The sequence below is a fragment of the Eutrigla gurnardus genome, assembly GCF_963514095.1.
Source record: "Eutrigla gurnardus genome assembly, chromosome: 4".
Classification (NCBI taxonomy): domain Eukaryota; kingdom Metazoa; phylum Chordata; class Actinopteri; order Perciformes; family Triglidae; genus Eutrigla; species Eutrigla gurnardus.
This window is the reverse complement of record NC_139918.1, coordinates 27,442,345-27,462,168: the sequence shown is the minus strand read 5'-3', so window position 1 is coordinate 27,462,168 and position 19,824 is coordinate 27,442,345. Positions and strand designations below refer to the sequence as shown.

The following is a 19,824-nucleotide window of genomic DNA, read 5'->3' as shown; positions in this document are numbered from 1 at the left end:
CAGCTGTGAGCATTAAAAGCTAAAAGACCTCAACATTTGCTCCTTCCAGCCTCTCGAACCGGAGGTTTGATGAAAGCGATGATCGACACTCGTCACTTTACTTTCTGGCGTTTAATCCAAACATGGTGAGAAGAGTCGTATCGTGTCGTAACTCGTGACACCGGTTGCTCATCGGTGTCACTTCAGCCTCCGCATTCTGTCACTCAGCAGGCGCTAATGGCCCGTACACAGCAGCCTGTCTCACCCTCCGGTCTCACCCTCCGGTCTCACCTTCTAGATCTATACAGCCTTGATAAAGCGAGGCTGCCGTATAGAGGGGGCTTAAAGAGAGAGGGGACGTATTGTTGCCTTAAGCACCAGCACAATAACCTCCTTCCAGACAGGTTTAAGCTTACCCACCTAGCACACCCCTCCCCCCAGTGCATCATGGGAGGGTGAAATGTGAGAGCACAGTGATGAAGGGAGAGTGTAGAGATAAAGGAGCAGGCTGACAACCACCTCAGAGGCTAAAGAGGCAAGATGAGAGCGGTAATTGGTGAGCCGGCGAAGGTGCAAAAAAACGTTTAGAGCCGAGCGCCAGGCGCCCGTTTATGTGTGTTTTACACAGCGTTGATTAATTACAAGGATTTCCTGCTGATTTGAAAAAAAAAAACCTGACAGGAATCGTCTTCGGGTGACTGACGGACCGGTGAAGACGTGCAGCAACCATGTCCAAATAACAGGCAGATAATGCTTCTTTACCAAGGGAAGTGAACGCCACCGCAGGTTAAAGTACAAATCATCAACTCCATCACCATCTCATATTCCAGCAAGGCCCCCCAGCAACACAAATCTTGCTTAATATCAGTACATATCTCATTTAAATGAAAGGGTTTAACGGAGACTCTCCGGCCGACGTTTCAGCCCTGAAGGCCGAACACGGAATGTCCAAATTTGCAGGAGGAGGACATTTAGGGGAAAAAAAGGTCACGGAGGGGAAAAACTGCAACAGACATTTCAGACAATCGGATCATGGGGGTTTGTTTGTGTTGCAAAGCCGGAGGGAGACGTGACATTATGACATTTTAGCATAACAAAAACGCAACATTAGTGTGCATTATATGGATTTAAAGGCCGTGCTCTTATTTTGAAAAACCCAGATGAATTCAAGCATCGACTCTGTAGGGATTCAGACAGTGTCCAGGTCAAACGGATGATTATTATAAGCAAATATATTTATTTTTTCCATTTTCTTTACACATTAATGTCAAGTAAATTAAATGCTTGTTGCCCTTAACAACAAAGGTAGTTATGTATTAATACACGAGCAGTGTGTGTGCGTGTGTGTGTGTGTGTGTGTGTGTGATGACATAATAATTTGTCGACGATTGGGATTATTAGTCGCTAATCCACAACCAAAGGCAGTCAAACCCACTTCCTGTTCCCCGGGTTTTCCCCTGAGGATAGACCACAGAGACGTTATCGTCTGTACTTGACCTCTAACGTCGTTCGTCGCCGGGGGTTACGCAGGACTCTTTTTGCTGCTTAGCTAAATGTGGCGAGGAGTCGCCGGGACATCGCAGGCATCAAAGCCGTTCTGAGAGACTTTATATTAAAAGCTGGCCCCGGCGTGGCGTTTTCCTTTCATGGCGAGGGGAACGACGGAGAGTAATAAGCAGATACAAAGGGAAGAGCACGAGCAATAATAAAAGGCAAACAGCGGCTGCTATTATTTCCAGTCCAGCTATTCTCCCATATTATCAGACGGGGGGGGGGGATGGGGGGGGTCGTCTGTGAAGACAGCAGCTCCAGAGTCAGTTGTTCTTTAATCCCACAGACGGGGAGGCCACAAAGTAATCAGACCCCAGATCTGTGTTTAAAGCTACAATCGGGTCCAGTTGAGAGCAGAGAGAGAGAGAGAGAGAGAGAGAGAGCAGAGAGAGAGAGAGAGAGAGAGAGAGAGACTAAAGGGGGAGAGGGAATTAAAGGGCCGGTCTCTCCAGATGATGCACAGCGACGGGACGGATGAATGAATGAGATTCTGATGTTGTCGCACATTCCCCCGGCAACCACGTGCTCTCGTTCCTCTTTCTCTCCCCCCCCCCTCCTTCCTCCTCCTCCCCCCCCCCATCTCCTCTTCCTCCCCTCCTCTCCTTTTGTTTTGTTTAAAATTTAACAAGGTCTGGAACAGTGGAGGGCTGAAGCGGGCATCCGGGGTGTTTTGGCTCAGCTTCGTGTCACATGCAGGGGCCATGTGAACACAGTGGCACTGAGGGGAGGGGGGGGGAGGGGGAAGTCTTTAACCAGAGGGAAGCGGTGGGAGCTAGAAAAGAACTGGGTGGTAGCCGAGTGCAAGTTAATAAAATGACTATTTACGAGAGAGAGAGACAGAGAGAGAGAGAGAGAGAGAGAGAGAGAGAGAGAGAGAGAGAGAGAGAGAGAGAGGTGCCACAAACGAAACAGGAAGTAGAAGAAAAAAAATAATGATCTCGTGCGAGAGAAAACGGAACAAAATTCGAGGAAGGACACGGGGAGAGAAAGTGAGGAACGACTTCCTGGTGCAGCAGGTGTCTCTCTCTCTCTCTCTCTCTCTCACCTGTTTGATTTAATGCAATCTAATATAAGAAAGGCCGGAATAAATCCTTTGTTATTGTTCGTGAAGCAGAAAGAGTTCTACTTTTGAATATTAGAAATACTTCTCTATACATGTAATTAAATCCGCCGTGGTGGTGGAATAATATTTACTCAAGTGAGGGAGTTCATCTACATATTAGAGAGAAACGTTGGACATTTAAGTGGACTCTAATTATCTGACAGCTGTAGATCTCATGGTCACATTTTAAAATGTCATACACTGATTTAACTCACCGATAGACAAATAACACTATTTGTGATCATGCAGAGCAACGTTAGCATTCATTTGAAGTTAAAGTAGTTCAACTTTTGTAAAGCAGCATGTCATGTGACAAGGAACGACCAATCACAGTGGCAGATAATATTTCCTCTCTTCTGTAAATATCAGTGTGCAGTAAATATGAGACTCAGAATAATTACGTTTAAGGATATTCTCCCGATAATCATCCAAAATGTGCTTAAAAACTCTAAAACTGGAATCCCAATGATTTTTATTGCGTCACAGACATACATCGTTTCGCTTCTTAGTGAAAAACTATCAAATAATCTGGAATAAAATTATGATAAATCAAAGGATAAATAAATAAATAATATGGTTTTTAAAATCAAGCTCTATTTATCACTTTTTAAAGTCACGCACAACGACATTTACGTTGATCGTGATAATGGAGGTTCATCACGCGGTCTCATCCCTGGTACGCGTGGAATGTATAGATTCAATGATATGTTTAGCTGGTTATGGTCGCCTAGCAACATCAGGAGCAACCTGCCCTCCGTGCCCTTGAAAGTTGGCCCGAGATGTAGGAACCCGGCTCACGTTTTCCAGGCGGTAGGAAAGAAGCTGCAGAGATGAACCTCCTGGCCTCGGCGTCGGAGGTGCAGCATCTACAAGAACATCGATAGAAACCAAAGTCTGGTACCTGCTCATCAACAACACCCACGGGGGTCGAGTCCATCAAGACCCTCGGCCCAAACAGGAAGTATTATGTTTTTGGAGAGAGAGAGAGCGAGAGAGAGAGAGACACCACCTTTAAACTAGGTCATCTCATATCAACCAGAGCAGAGTCCAGAGTTCAGCTCCACCCAAAAACACACCTTATCTGGGATGACAGATCGAGGACGTCCCATAACGAATTCCTGTTTGCACAACCCTATTTGCTTAACACTCTCCATCTACTTAGCCTTTTGTCGTCTGCAAAGCAAACTCAAACAAAGATCAAATTAAATTATATGAAAAAAAAAAACCCCACAATGCAAAAATCTCCCTCTTTCTGGAGACTCTTTGTAAAAAAACTACATCAGTGTAAGCGCCAGTGGAGCGGTGGCGTTTAAAAATAAAAAACCCTCCCATCCAGGCATTGACACAGTTCTGTCCCGCACACTCGCAGGCAAACTGTAGCTCACTAATCGGAATTTTTTTGGGCCTCTTTAATGCTGAGAGTTGCAGATGTTGTCTGGTATTAGGCTGCTGCTGCTGCTGATCAAAGCCGGGGAGAGTGAGCCCATGCTGGCCGGCCTCTAATCCCCCCCTCCCCTCCTCGTGGTCGTGGCGAGGGCAGGGGACTCGCGGGCGGGCGCTTTGGGTTTTTTTTTTTTACCTATACCTATACTGCAACCGGGGAGCGTTCTGCAAGAGCCGAGAGGTCTGGGCTGCTCCCATTAGGCCCCTGACCCCCCCCCCCCTCATCCTATCTGAGAATGTGCCGGTGACATATCAGCACGACACTGTTCAGCCTGGATTTAACTGCCTACCTCAAAAGCAATGAGAATTTCAACCGCATACTTTCTTTTTGTTTTACTTATTTCCACAGGGAGCCCGAAATAAACTGTGTGTATAAATGCATTCACACACAGACAAGAAGAAGAAGAAGAAGAAGAAGAAGAGTGCTAGACCTGCAGAAATACTGACCTGAGCCCTTTTTTGTTATTACTCCTTAGCGACAATTATGACGACCAGTAATTCTTAAGAGTGAAAAGCAATAAACCGGATGAGAGATGAAGAGATACGGGAGGATAGATGGAATCTGTCAGATGGTGTGAGGGAGGAGGAGGAGGAGGAGGAGGAGGAGGAGATGGCGAGGAGGAGAGAGGGGAGAGATTGAGGTGGGAGGATGTCAGCCAAGCACGGCAATCTATATTAAGACAGAAAACAGTTCCACCCCCTCGGCTGTAACGGCTACGAGCTCGACACCGCCATCGTTTCCTTAACGCCGAGGCTGCACGTGAAATAAATAAATCTATTCTTTGATTGCTTGCGTTTATTTCTTCAAGTTAAAAAACTTCAGCCGGCAGAGACAGGCGTGTTTGAGCTCTGGAACGTGTGAAATCTGATTACACAATTACATAATGAAGCCGTTTACAAAGACCATTAGCCGTCGGGCGAGGACACGGATGTGAGAAAAGATGAGGCAGCCTCACTTCTGCTTCTGCAATGTTTGCAGACACGGAGACGCGGCAGTTTCAGTACAAAACTGATGCTTCAATGTAGCAATTCATCAATTCCCCGAGACCCTAAACGCAGCATTTGTGTTGCTATCAGGATCTTCTGTCAACGGTGTGCAAAAAAAATTGCACGCAAACTGTTTCACCTTCTGCCTTCAAAAAAAAAAAATGTTTTCATAACGATGCGATGCGTGGGAGCAATCTAGCGAAGAAAAAAAGCAAGCGTGGCACCGACGAGACAGGGTGAGCGCTCCTCCCGCTTTAAGAGCCGCCGCGGCCTGCTGGAGAAAGTCGGGCGCTTCGTTAAGCCTTTAAACCCCCGCAGAGTCCTTTAAGTCGTCACGTCATCGGCCGAGACGGTAAGAGCGGAAACACGCACACCTGGCATTCCTCGAACTGCTCATCGTCGTCTGCAAACTGTTAACACCTTGTGTCTGCGTGGAATGTAGACAAGCCGCTTCCATTCTCTGATATGTAAACTTCTAGTAAAACTTGAGGGGATTCAACGAGCTCAGAATCTGGATCCGGAGATAGAAAGCCGGTAGTTGGACGCCATTGTTTGCAGCAACATGTATACGATGATGCACGGCAACTTCGCTGGCGGTGGAAGAGTCGTGTAAATGTGCACGACGAGCAAAAGTTCACCTTTCATTGTTGTTTTGGTGCAGCTAATCTTATTTTCTTATTTAACACTTCACACTACCAACGATGCCGATGCGTTACACGTTACGGCCTATCGAGGAATCTCTGCATAAAAACGCCTCATAATAATATTTGACAATACTGATTTGTTTTAAACCTTGTATCACATTAAAAGGGATCTTTTACTTAGTTAATATGAGTCTCAACAAAGATGCCGTATAGCGTTTAAACAGAATGAGAGCTGTAGCTGCACCACGAAGTAATAAAATACTATTTTGTTATTTGAACTTTGCAAATAAGCAACTCAATAACAGTGAGGATGACGAGTATGAAAATCACAGTTTGTTGCGGGGGAGATTACTGCAGAGAAAACTGTCAAAATGTGCACTATATGCTGAGAAACTGAGAATTCATTCCTGTGACTCATTGTGATTTCATGAAATTACGACCTTTACGATAGTATTTACACAAATGTTCAACAGAAAGGTGTGAGTTGGATGCTTTTGTTTTCTTAAACAACATTCCTGCCACGTTCCCCTCGCCGGCAGATACAGGAAAAACCACACGGGAATCACCTGAGAACTGGAAACGATTATCGACTTGGTTTCGTAGAAGCTGGCGCTGTAAACCGGAGCGGAGCTGAAAAAGGGAAATTAATACACCGGTGGTTTTCCAAAGCCGGTGTGCGTCAGCGGCCATTAATTTCCCTCATAAAGCCAAAATCTTGACACCGCTTTAGGATTTACATGTAACTGCTTTAAAAAAAAGAAGAAGCATACATTTCAACTTTAATGGGCTGAGCAGAACCACCAAAAAAAGCAGTGGGGATGCTGAAGCACACGGAGTGTTTGCAAAGCGAAGTAGGCTAATCAATCTAAATTATTAAGTGTGCAGCTTTGCTTTGGTTTGGAACTCGGAGTCCTCCGGGGAGCCCCGTGCCACCGTGCGTTAGGGTCCACTATGTAATTTCCTTTTCCTTTAAAAGTCTACACACTTTCTACTGCCTCTGGGTAATGGAGGAGAGCCATCCGAGGGGGGGCGGGGGCAGCTTCCTTACTCCAGGGCATGAGGATCTCCTGACACCCCATCACCCCAACGGACGATTAAACCGAGGCGAAGCACACTTACGAGTCAACACAGACAAATCTCTCTGGAGGAGCTTTTATTTAGAGTTGTGGCATTTTGTTTGTTTTTTTGAAACCGAATGTTATTGATTATATGTTTTTTTTGTTTTACTCTTCCCCCTTGTACTCAAAGTCTAATAAAACTGGCTCTGCATTACAAGAGGCTCCTGTGTGAGAAGCTCTGAAAGGATCACTCGTCAGCCTGCCAAAGAGGACAGCGGCCCTTTGATCTGGACGGCCTTCTGTACGTGTGTGTGTGTGTGTGTGTGTGTGTGTGTGTGTGTGTGTGTGTGTGTGTGTGTGTGTGTGTGTGTCCAGCAGGGCAAAGTGAGTTCTCTCATCTGGCCACAGTGAAGTCCGTGTGCACTCAAACTACGACCTGAACCCCCCCTTCAAAGTCAAACTGGCCCCTGAATTGTCCAAAGGGATCTGGTCTCCGACCGTGCCGGGAACCCTCTTTCAGTCCCTATTAAAAAAAAAAAAAAAAAGACACAGCGGGTCCACCGTCTAGCTGCTTGTGTACTTGATTGTACAAGTTACACATGCTATTTAAAAGTGCAGATAACTGGACTTCCTGTATCAAAGGCCTCTTTGCATGCAGACAAACGGGGCCCTTTTAGTGTGACTGAGCTCTACAGTTGTGGCAGCTGCGCCTGAGAGTCAGCCAGCCAGTCAGCTGAGAGACCCCCCCCCATCTCCTCCGTCTCTGCAGGACAAGCATTCAAAGTCGCCGCAACATGTGTCAGCGTGGTATCCCCTTCACCCCCCCCCCCCCCCACTCCCCTCGCTGCACTTCCTCCCCGACGTGCCTGACATTCTAGCCGGGCCGGCGTACATTCCTGACATGCCTCCATCGTGTGTCAGGGAAGGAAGGAGCCGGCCAGACGTGTCACCGCTTTGTCCCGACAGCATGAAAGTGCTCTTCTGTGTGCGGCTGAATGGGACTCGGGCCTTTCTGAGTGTTGTGTAGTGTTATATGGGGCTGTGTGTGTGTGTGTGTGTGTGTGGGGGGAGGGAGCTCAGGTGACCACGGTTAAGCCGTCTCACATGGGATGTGGAGGCGTCGCCGCCCTGCTACTGGCTGGTTCAGCTCAGCTGACTTGCAGACTCATGTCGGATTTGTTGTTGTTTTTTTTTAAATGCACATCATTCCAGATGAGCCCCGCCGTGCACACTCACACATCCCAACCCCCCCACCCCCGCGCCGTATGACGCCATCTAAACATCATCATTCCATCCACCTCAAGCATTAAGAGCACGAAAGGTCATGAAAGGGCAACCGAACGGGAGCTCAACATGGCATCCGACTCTCGGGGACAAGAAGCTAGAGAGTGTGATGATGCTTATCTTTATTTTCCTGTTCAGAACCCAACAAACCTGTTTCTGCCCTCCCCAGCGGCGGTTAAAGAAAGGTGCTTCCCGAGCTCCGTTAACCCGGCTCGGCAAGGCCGGTTAAGTTGGTGTGTGACAGTAGCCGCCAGCAGGACGAGCACTGTGCAGCATCTCAATGACCAGAATTCACTGGGTACACAGAGAGAGGGTTTATGGTGCTCCCGGGCCCATACCGCCCCCCCCATCCCCTCCCCTCCTCCCTACTCTCCATCCAACCACAAAGGCATTCAGCCTTTTCATTACGATGATAATGTGGGCAAAAGCCGGAAAAAAGGGCCCCCATGTCTGAGCGCCGTAAGTTGCGGGTGATGGCTTTGTGGCCGCGTCACGCGTGTCCACGGGGGGAACGGTGTGCCGTTACGGTCCAGCAGAGACAGGAAATAAAACAGACCTTAAAAAACGTGGTCCCCGAGGCAAGGTCGATCTGGGCAGAACGAGTCGCCCTTTAGGACCGTGACCTCACACTGACCCCTTAAACCCCAACATGGTAAACCATCACCATTTAATAATAGCCCTCCGAGTTGCTGCGGCGGTTGGAAGCCAAAGGTCTCGTGCTGCACTCACCTCAACCCTGCAGCTTTTAAAACTGTGGGACAACACTTTTCAGTCCGGAGAGAGTTTAAAAAAGAGGCCGTGTGCACAGTTGGTCACCCGCCTGTGAAAATTACATTCTGTGTCAGCAAAATAAATAAATAAATAAATAAATAAAGTATGTGTTGCTCTATTAGTACAATGTCCCAGCATGCACCTGCACGGCTGCACCTGTCTGGGTTTGTGACACAGGTCGCCAACCTGTTACAAAGCAATGCAACACCAACGACCTGCAGCACTGAAGGCCCCAACAAGTCCCCCTGGATGTGTCCCTGAATGCAACATCACAACTCACCTGCGTAGAAACGGAGCAAGGAGCCGATCTCCGTGTTGAGTCCTTCCTCCTGAACTCTCCACGGGTCCTTAAATCCCAGCTTGAACAGAAAGTCGTTCTGGATCTGCAGAGGCCTCTCGTCCGGGCTGAGCCTCCGGACGGCCTCGCCGTGCAGCTGCACGTACAGCGTGGGGCTGGAGTCACAGGGACCGCCACAGTCCGGATCCTGGATGTCAGGTGTGATACCTGTGGACAAGGAGCCGGCGCTGCTGCTGGGTGGCAGGCTGCCGAGACCGTGTGGGTCCAGTCTGCCGTCTGGTCCCGCGGTGTCGTCCAGATGTCCAGACCTTTTGTAGTTCGCGATCCCGTTGGTGGTGTGACGCTGCGGCAGGGGGTCCATGCCGGTTCCGGGCGCGGGACCGTCCAGGTCCAGCTCGTCCGAGGAGCTGCCGTACATGTCGTGGCCCTCCGTCGCGCTGTCGAACGACGGGCTGAGGATGGACGCCTCGGTGCCCAGGACCATGTCGTCGCTGAGGGAGTCCCGGTGCTCGCTGAGCCGGGCCCCGGAGCTCAGGTCGTCGAAGGCGCTGCTCTCCACGTCCGAGCCCGAGTTCAGTCCGTAGCTGTCCGAGCAGTTCCGGTGCTCCGAGTCGTCGTCGTTGGGGGTGTCCATGTTGGAGTTGGAGTTCAGGTCGGACAGCGAGCAGGCGATGTGGTCCCGGGACTCCGAGTCCGGGGTGAAAAGTTTCCCGTCGACGTCCTGTTGCCTCTCGTCCTCCAGGAGCAGCAGCCTCAACCTGTCGCTCGGGTGGCCCCTCAACTCCGCGGACTCCAGGGGGGTCAGGTGGTTGCACTTCAGACCCGAGTCGCCGTTCACCTTGCCGTACTCGTACTTCACGCCGCTGCAGTTGCCATTTTGGTCCGTCTTCTTGGCGTTATCTTTGCAGAAAATGCGCACGACGGAGCTCGACTTGCCGCAGAGTTTGCTCAGCCGGAGCGCCACCTCGCCGGCCGTGGTGTCCATCGTGCAGAGCACCGGCCTCGGGTACGAAGGCGTCAGTCTCTCGTGGACGTGCACGGAGCCCCGGTGGAGGTCCGCGCGCACCCAGTCGCGGTCCGCGGGCTGCAGCTGCGTGTTCTGCCGGTGCTTCAGCAGCGTCTTGCGGTCCAGGCTGCGAGTGTGCAGCGACGCGGACGACAGGGCCGAGTTCATCTTGGCGGCGGCGGCGCCACGGGCGGCGGCGACGGCCGAGGTGGCGGCGGAAGCTGCGGCCGCGGCGGCGGAGAGGTTCCTCTTCAGGCGGCGCCGTCTCAGCAGCAGCGAGTTGCTGGACGAGCCCCGGCCGTTAGACGTCGTCGACGACGCCACCAACACCGTCGCGGCGGCTCGGTTTGACGCACTAGATCCCGCCGTGGAGGCGGAATGAGCCTCTACGCGGGAGGGTGCCAAGCGTCCACCGCCATCGTCCGCCGGAGTCCCCCGGGCGACAGATAGTCCGCCGGGCTTCTTCATTAACTTGGTCGCGCCTCCATCCGAAGCGCCGTCCTCGGCGACACTTTCCATCCGTGCCAGTGAGGAGAAAAATAAAAGTCGCGCCCCCTCCTCCGCCTCCTCCTCCTCCGCCTCCCTCCAACTCTAAATAAATAACGGTGCGCACTTGGTGACGCCTACGATCTCTACATTTAAAAGCCTTAAAAAACGCGTTGCCCGCCGCGGTGAATGTCCGCCAACTGGGCGGCGTTGCCGACTTATTCCACTAGTAGTCATTCACTCCGCGGCTCCCTTTCCTCGTCGGAGTCTCCTCCGCTGCTGAGAGAGAGAGGAGGGGAGAGAGAGCGCGAGGGGAGGGGGGAGAGAAAGAAAAAAAACAAAACATTTTACCGATTAGATTCGGTGGGAAGAGGCTGGGGGGGGGCAGATCAGGGCGGAGACGTGACTGCGCGTCCCATCTGGACCAGAAAACAGCGCCGGAATATGAAATGAACGTCGGCCGACCTCCGACGCAACTAGGACTGCTATATATTCATGAGGAAGACACACACACACACACACACACACACACACACACACACACACACACACACACACACACACACACACACACAACAACAACGCGGTGGATTGTGGGTAGTGTATTGTGTCGGGCTAGCTGGCCCGCCGTCGCCTCTGTCATTTCGCGACTACATTTCCCGTGAAGCCTTTCGTCAGCTTCAGTTGCGCGCGGGGGGGAGGGGGGCGGCGACGGGCGCGAGAGAGGCGTAAACATAGCTCGTATAAAATGTTTGGTGTGCGCGCGACCTCCTCTCACTTGTACCTGCTTCGTCTTCGCGGGCTAAGCTGCTAGCTGGCTAGCTAGGATGCTAAGAGCGACGCGTCGCTGTCACTCGCTGTGGTTACGTCACTGCGCACTCAGCTGTCAAACTGTTGGACGCGAGAGTAAACTTTCACGCGGGGTTTCCGTTCAGTCGCAACACGATGTTAATCATTTATATATTTTTTAAACCCGCTCTGCGTGGCTGTTATTGATTTTAGACTGGTGGTAGTGACGAGGCAGATAACTTGAGCACCATCTCATCAGGACGCCATTTCACAAGGCCGCACGGTCCGGCTCGCGCTGCACGCCCTCATTCTATTGTGTTTACCGCCATCTAGTGGTAGAAACCACGAAGGGTTTTTCTGGTGGTTGCAGGTTTTTGTATTTTTTGTATTTATATTGTTTTGTATTCAATATATACATTTATATATATATTTATATAAATAAATATATATATATTTAAATAAAGTGGTCACACTATTATTTGTTTATTTGTAAATACAAATATAATTATTGTCAAATGTCAAATGCCCTTATAAGGTTTGTACAGAAGATGATTAGGGCCACGTGGTTTTTATTTATTTTTTTAGGTTCTTTTTCAGAATTTTAAGACTGAACTCAGAATTAAAAAATATATATAATAATTCACACGTGGCCCTAATCCTGTTCCGTACAAACCGTGTATGCATTTGACAATATTTTACATATCTTTGAAAGCTTTATCGTAGGCAACTGGATTTCGCTTTAGGTTTTTTTTTTTCCAGACCAGTTTACTACGACAAAGCTCACCTCGACCTGGATGATTGAAAATCTTCAGACGTATTTGGATTTGCACGTCTAATAACAGTGTGACCTCATTCTTTTAAACAAAAAATAATAGAGATATCAAACCCTACTTCAAAAGTAGGGTTTGAAGTATAATGTAGGTCTTACAAAAGGATAGAAGTAAAATAGGGAATAGAGTACTACATGTTCAGGGAAATAAATGTGTGCAGCAGGCCTGATTGCAAAAAAATGATTATTTCTGGCAGTTGTGTGCATCTTAGTGTGGCCGAGTCCCTCTATGGCAGAACTGGGTGATTAACTTTAAAAAAAGAAAAGAACGAAAGAAAAAGATAATTCAAACAATGCAACTGCATTCAGAAATGGAATTTAATTGGCATGATGTATCCTTTACATGGTATTCTTTATTTCAAAAATGAAAAAAAGAAGAAAAAAAAAGGAACACATTCAAATTCTTTCAGTTGCTCTGCCAACATGTAAAAAGGAAACAACATTATTGCTGAATTCATGTTCCTTGATTCCAGCAAAAATGGAAAAAAACCTCATGCTCAGGTTCCTTCAGAGCTGAAACGAGAACCGGAGAGTATTTGTGGAGTTCATTTTCCATTTCTGCTCTATTGTACTGAACCCATGGATGGAAACCAAAAAATAAATAAATGGCATGATGCTGGAATCAAACAGAAGCTGGTTCTAACACAAAAAAGTTCTCAAAGTCTCCGAGATCAGATGACCTAATGAAGTGGTTTAAAAAGGGGCATTGTGATGTGACAATGTCCTGATTCGGAGGATAAAAACCGCCCCAAACTGTAATAAAACCTATTTATTTCACATAAAAACCATAAAGTGTGAAACAATCTTCCCAGGTTTTATCGGGTCATCTATCCACCAGACCTTGAAAACAAGGGAGAACACATTTTCCTTCAGTGGACGGATGCCGTTGTCATCTGACAAACAAGCATTTCATATTGCAACTTTTAAAAGTAATACAGTAAAAAAAAAAAGAAAAATATTCTGTGTACATAAAGCTTATGAGCATTGGAGTAACTGGTGTGGGATCAGTGATCAGGTAACAAGACCGTTGACGTGAAGACACAAAAAAATGGTCACAGATCCGACATCACACTGTATATATATTTCTTTACACGCCCCCGACCTGAAAACAGTGCAAAGAATCTTAGCAATAAAATAGTTTAAATTCCTGACTCACTTATACCTGGACTCGTGTTTCAAAATAGAGATTGCATCATCGTGTTCAAATTGTAGATATGAGACGTGAGCTGTTAAAGAGGCGGGTGACTTCGGTGTGGCTCAGAGAAAATAAGTCCTCCTAAAGTATAAAAGAAAATGTAAAACCCTGAAGTGAAAGGTCGTGTACAAGCACAGTAAAAAAAAGAAGAAAAAAAAGGGGCAGGTACACCTGTAGTTTAACCTTATCTCCACAAACAACTGATATTGCTTGGTTCAAAAGCTTATAACGACACGAGTAGAAAAGTAAAGTATAATACAAGGTGCGTTATGAGCAGAATATCATTAAAAACACGCACAAAAACAATATGGAAGGGATGACAACAAAGTGCTCTTGGTTGTCTGTTTCCAATCCAAAGAGCTGATGTAAAAATTAAGTCATTTATGATTAAAAAAAAAAAAACAATTTAAAAACTGAGAAAAGAATATAAAACGGATAATCAAGCTTTTGTTTGTACATTAGATGTATAAGATTGTGACGTGAGTGACGCTCGGTTTGAGCAGGACTTCCTCTTCGGATGAAACTTTCCTCCCTCGGTATAAACAAAATGTACATTTGGAGAGAGAGAGAGAGAGCGATTCACTCAAGATTCACAGTTAGCAATTAAGATGTCAACGTGTCGGTACGAGAGAGGGAAGAACACGAGTCAGGACTACGGTGTAATGACACAGACGGCACTCTAGGGGGTGCTATAGCCTAGGAGAAAAGCAGAAGAAGAGGGGAAAAAAAAGAATATTGCACATGATTTTAATACTGAACGCCCTCCCTCTTTGTGGCGTCGAGTCCCAGCAGCGACCTCAGGGTCTCCTGCTGTTGTAGTGAGACCAGAACGAGTCGACCCTGGACCCTAGACCCTGGACCCGGAGTCTGGTAGATCTCCACTGAGACCTTGCGATCAATTGCCAAAAAAACAAAAACAAACATCCTCCATCCAGCCGCCTGCCTGAGAGCTCAGCAGAGAGGTTGAAGAGACAGTTGAGCAAATTCCTTAGAGGGTCTGGACTGGTGGTGGTTTGGGGGGGCGATGTGGATCAACCGGAGTCACCGTGTGCTACTACAGTGGATGGAGGAGTGGGCGTCTGCGTCTTGGGAGCGTAGTACCGACTCAGGTCGCGTGGGTCTTGAGAAAAAGGCATTTCAGAAGACATGGCCTTATTGTAGAAACGGGCACCATTTTGACTGTCCAGCACTTAAGGTTCTCAGTGGAGGAGAGCGCCGGCGGCTCCGGCACGGCTCCGAGACAGTGGTGGTCTACTATGGTCTGTGGAACCTGGGAGAACGAGCACACACACACACAAAAAAAAAGTGTTGGTTTCAGACATTTCAACACATTTCATCATCAGCTGGAGCTCCACACAACACCAACACAAACCCAGCGGAACACCAACGGGTGTTTAAATAAAAATAAAAAAACAGGCATTTTTAATTTGATGTGTGTGTGCACGGGAGAATGCATACATAATCACTTATTTACTGCTATTGTTTACTTCCTTATTAAATACTTATTATTTGTAGGTACTCAGATGTGTATAATTATCCGTGTAATTAATGTAATACTCTGAAACAGAGGCATGCACGGTCACATGCACAGTAAGGCTTCTGCACGTTTACCTGGTTAAATGGCGACTGGACTCGTGCACTTCCATCTCGTTGCTCTTGAAGTCGTTGAGTTCTTTCCGTATCGCCGCCTGCAGGAGGACGAACGGGAAGCAGACGTGAGGAAACGCTGCAGAGACGACACCTGCAGCCTTTTAGCTGCCGACCTCCACCTCCCTCTCAGCATGCTTCATGCATCATTCACGCCCGTCTGGGGGCTCCGCCAATTCAAATCATTCTGCTGAATTCTCTCCTCACATCACAAGAGACCCTCTTTTTGCTCCTCTCGTCGTTTTCCACCTCGTCGTCATGTTTGTGCTTTTAAACTGTAATAAAGTGGTGATGCCATATACATACGACTAAAGACCAACGCAAGTCTATTTTTAGAACAATATAATAATAATCCCGGGTTGCTAAAGACCTGAGGAATGCTTTTAAAGGCTTTGAAAAAAATATATTTTTCTATTCATATTTGTGACGACATCCAAAGAGGAGCCGAGGATGAGTCTGCCTTTAAAAAAAAGACAAAAAAAAGCTTCCATGCGCTAAAATGTAATGTGTGACATCATCCCAGGCCGGTGATGTCATTGCTTTTGCTGCGTCTCCAGCCGATAGGAGAACAAACAATTATTCATATCGGCTCGGCGGTAGAGGGGGGGCAGACACAGCAGGCACTCGTCCGATTCCTCGCTTACGTAACGGAGAGTTTGTTGCATAATAAAAGAAAAACGTTGAATTCCTGTGATTTTGTTGTGACCCGCAACGAGCAGCAGGACCGCTCCAGGGTGTTTACTCGCAGCAGAGTGTCATGAAGGTGGAGTACACACACAGGGAAGGTGGGGGAGGGATGGAGGAGGAGATACGCTCCATAAAGAAGTGATACTGGCCTTGTCAGCTGCCGTGAGCCGGGTCCAGGGCTTATCAGCCCGCCGGTCGTAGTCCTGGGCGTCCGACACCTCCACGTAGTCGCTGAACCGGATCAGGATTTTGGCCTGTCTCAGCTCCTCCACGGTCGGCCTCTGGCTCAGCTGGGGGGGGGGGGGGGGGGGGGGAAGCGGGAGGAAGGAAGTGAGTCGGAGAACAGAGAAACGGCTGAGCAGCGCGTGCTAGATTTCTTACAGAGAACAAGACTTCATGCACAGGAAAACAACGACGACACAGGAGTTGATCATTTCAGAGCAGCGTTTCATAAATGGACCCAATCTAGATGGAAACGCCAACAGCTGGCGCCACATCAGCCACCAGGTCACGACTCAATCAGCAGCGACGTGTGGGAAACAGATTCATTGACAAATTATCAATCAGGAATCTGATCAATAGAATAGAAGAAATAAAAGAAATGTTATGTTATCTAGACCAGAGGTTTTGGTAGTAAAACTCTGTATACGTGTCTGCAGTACCCGTCTGATTGTACTATATTATATGATATTATGTACTATAAGTGCAGCGTTGTGGAAACGGTGTGATGTTCGGTGTTTTTGTTTGCAGCAGCGTGTCTGCAGGTGAGCGGGGGAGGTGCTAGAACCTAAAGGAAGGTGACGGGAACTCGGCGTGGGGGTCGGACGACTCGGCCGCCAACAACGCCGGAGGGATCGAAGGGCGACGAGGACGTCAGCGCCTCCTGGGGGGAGATCTGAGAGCTACAGCACTACAGATGAGTCACTGCCACCGTGTCGCTGACCCCGAGCCAACAGTTTACCCCCCTACCAAACGCCGACACAGGTCCGGGTGGAGCTCACACCTTCCCCGAGCTATTTGGAGACTCACCTTCCGCGTTAGCCGTCGTTTTATCTCCCTCTTCTCCTCGATTTCCTCCTGCTCGTTGCGAGCTGCAGAGGACGAGAGGGCGAGTGTTACACAGCGGACTGTACACCAAAAAAACCAATGACAACAAAAAATGGTGGCTCATTAGATTCACACAAAACTTCAGAGTTGCAGCCGAAAATAGTTTCCATCATTAGCCGTTTGATGCCATTAGGAAATCAGGCGTCGGGGGAGAACCATCGCTTTGTTCCTCTCAACTCGTCCCGCGGCTTCTTCTATGTTTCTGATCAAGTCATTAACCCATTTAAGAATAAACATTTATTCTACTCGGAATACATTCTGATCATTTTAAAGTCCTCACATCTTCAACGTTCATCTGTGTGTTGGATTATGTAGTTTGAGCAAAGAAAGCAGCCTCTCTGGACCGAAAGCTCCTCAGGGAATTAAAAAAAAGAGATTTATGCCTCTTAATGCTCTCACGTTAACTCGGCCTCTCGTACACGCCTGCACGCTCTAAAGGCTGCGACAAACATGGGAATAAAACGCTCAATGAAGCGTCGCGGTCAGAGGGGACACCGCTCAGAGATAATGTTCCTCATGAAGAGAGACTCACGTTTGAGGATGTTCCTCTGTTCCAGCTCCTCCGCCGTGGGCCTCTGACTCAAACGCCTGGTGGGGAACACAAATCAGGAGGTCAGAGGTCAGCAACACAATCACAACCTGCTTCACATGGAATCATCCACAGGTTCCATCCCAGCATGGACACTTTTACATCCGACAACCCTGAGAGAGAAAAACAATGTTTCCAGTGGAAATTATTCTTTTTAAACTCTTGCATCACGAGAACTCGACAGGTGAACCCCGAATCTAAAACTCCCCTTTCCCTCTTTCCTAATGGCACGACGGAGTGATGATGATGATGATGATGATGAATTGGTGCATTGCAGGAAAAGAGGCCAGATATTCCTGAAGACTCCACACATCCACAGGGACAAGAGACACACGGGACACTTTCTTGTTTCCTGCGAGATCTGAAGAGATCCATTTTGCACAGATTATCTCCAATTTCCTTCAATTTGAAAGTGGCTGAAATGACTCAGACACCCCGAAGGCTGGAATCTCTTGAAAAGGGTCACTCTAAGTGCTTTTCGACTGGGATCTCTTATTATAGCAGCGTGTCGGGACCCAGCGGGATCAGACCTAACAGCAGGCACCGGATCAATGATCCGTCTCCGTCGCCTTCAGATCTGACATCAATTTGGACGCGCTTGGCCCCGGGAAAAGAGACTGAATGCAGGTCTCGGGTCTGCGCTCAGAATCAGAACCCTGGATCCCAGACTGGCTGAGTACAGTCTGAGCGTTCTATCGGCATCCTGTCAACATGAAAAAAACAAGGCAGCTTCTGCAAATAAACATCCACCGGCCGGTCTCCAAACATCCATATGGATGCTCCTTCTCCAAATTATTTCTGTCACATGGAGGTTTATTGTCCATGAAGATCCATGAGATTACATAAGGCTCATTAGAGTGTGATTAATGAACCAGAATCAATACTTTGGGACCAACATCGGACTCTGCTGGAGCCTTCATACGCTCTATATCTATCTATCTATCTATCTATCTATCTATCTATCTATATCTATCTATATGTTTACCTTTTTATTTATGGGCACTGTTATGTCTGTGCCGGTTATTTTAACTCTAACCAGGGTTTTCTTTTAAATACTTGAAGGCTATATGCCATTGTTTTGTTTGTTTATTTTATTTTCTATTTTTTAATTTTATTTTCATTTATTCATAATATCAAGAAGCAATGACTTCCAATGGCCGGGTCTAATGGCTGGGTACTGCAATAGTTAAATTGTTTTTTATTTATCATTTGTTGGCTACATGCCATCATTGTTTTTTTTTTTGTAAAATGTGTTAATAAAAATAATAAAAAGGAGTCAATGTTTAAGTATAATTGTTCTTGTTTTGGGGTTTTGAGTATCGTGTATTCTTGGTTTAGAGATTTATAACCTCATAATTACAAATCCACAAAGAATTATCACCAAACTCTGCAGAACAGGTTGGATTTCACCAGCCGTCTCCCCCTATCCCTTTGAGTCTTCATGCTAAGCTAAGCTAAGCTAAGCTAACCCCCTTCTGGCTCACAACAATCCCAAACAATCATCCAAAGACACAGCGGTGCTCTTTCTCAAGGCTAGAAGCTGAAACTCTCCCTCTCTCCGGGGTTGTCATGGTGAACCAGGTCAGTAGAAGTAAGTGGAGGTCAGCGCGTCCTAGAAGAAGAGCATCAGAACGCACAGTCGGTCCGGCACAACCACAAACACACACACACACACACAGACACACACACACACACACCGACACACACAGACACACACACAACGCTGCCGGCAACAGCGCTTTAAATTAGGCATCGGATGACGCAGTGCAAAAGGACACTGTGAGAGCTTTTTGGGAACGCGACAACTAAAGCCTTCTGGGAACGAGCGCCGTGTTCCAACCGCGGCGGGGAACAGCGAGGCGGGTGCCAACGTCTCGCCACGATACTCCGTCCCTCCACTGCAAACCCGTCTCCCATCTTATTATGCGATCTGGCTTATATTCTCTCTCTCAACACATCGTTCCATCGCCTTCAGTCAGACGGGTCGTGTTCAAAGAGCCGAGTGGATTCAAATGAGGCGCGTGATCCGTCGGGGGGGAAAACATTACGTTGTTTGATCTGTTCAATTACTGGAATTCACATTTATGATCTCGACATGTGTATACAAATTCATTGGGATTCATACGCACTGCACCACGGTGGAGGGAGGGAGGGGGGAGGGAGCTGCTGGTATGAAGCGGCTTGCGTGGTGCTGCTGTGTGGAGGAGTCGGGTGGAGATAGTTTGGCACATGCATCACCGTGGTGATTCAGTCAGCGAGGGAGGAAGTCAGGCAGGAGGAAGAAAGAGGAGAGAGTGGAGAGTGAGCGAGAGCGAGCGAGGTAGAGAGAAGAAGCAGGAATTAGGTCAGCTCCATTTTCAGAGCTTCATTTT

At 47.9% G+C, this 19,824-nt stretch overlaps 2 protein-coding genes across 3 annotated transcripts in view; both read right to left on the bottom strand.

The window, feature by feature from the left end:
• The window catches only part of phlpp1 (PH domain and leucine rich repeat protein phosphatase 1), a 39,160-nt gene extending 28,194 nt beyond the window's left edge, over nt 1–10,966 (bottom strand). The window contains exon 1 of the mRNA XM_084008184.1: nt 9,100–10,966. Coding sequence (XP_083864310.1) covers nt 9,100–10,642 — 1,543 coding nt within the window. The 5' untranslated portion in view covers nt 10,643–10,966. The remainder of the gene's footprint in view (nt 1–9,099) is intronic.
• A 2,343-nt stretch (nt 10,967–13,309) lies between these two features.
• Nucleotides 13,310–19,824, bottom strand: part of LOC311012075 (phosphatase and actin regulator 1-like) — a 34,745-nt gene continuing 28,230 nt past the window's right edge. For both annotated transcript variants that reach the window (XM_084007397.1, XM_084007396.1), the window contains exons 8-12: nt 17,396–17,451; nt 16,786–16,847; nt 15,906–16,046; nt 15,034–15,110; nt 13,310–14,692 (exon numbers count right to left, since the gene is read on the bottom strand). In XM_084007397.1, coding sequence (XP_083863523.1) covers nt 14,677–14,692; nt 15,034–15,110; nt 15,906–16,046; nt 16,786–16,847; nt 17,396–17,451 — 352 coding nt within the window. In that variant the 3' untranslated portion in view covers nt 13,310–14,676. The remainder of the gene's footprint in view (nt 14,693–15,033; nt 15,111–15,905; nt 16,047–16,785; nt 16,848–17,395; nt 17,452–19,824) is intronic.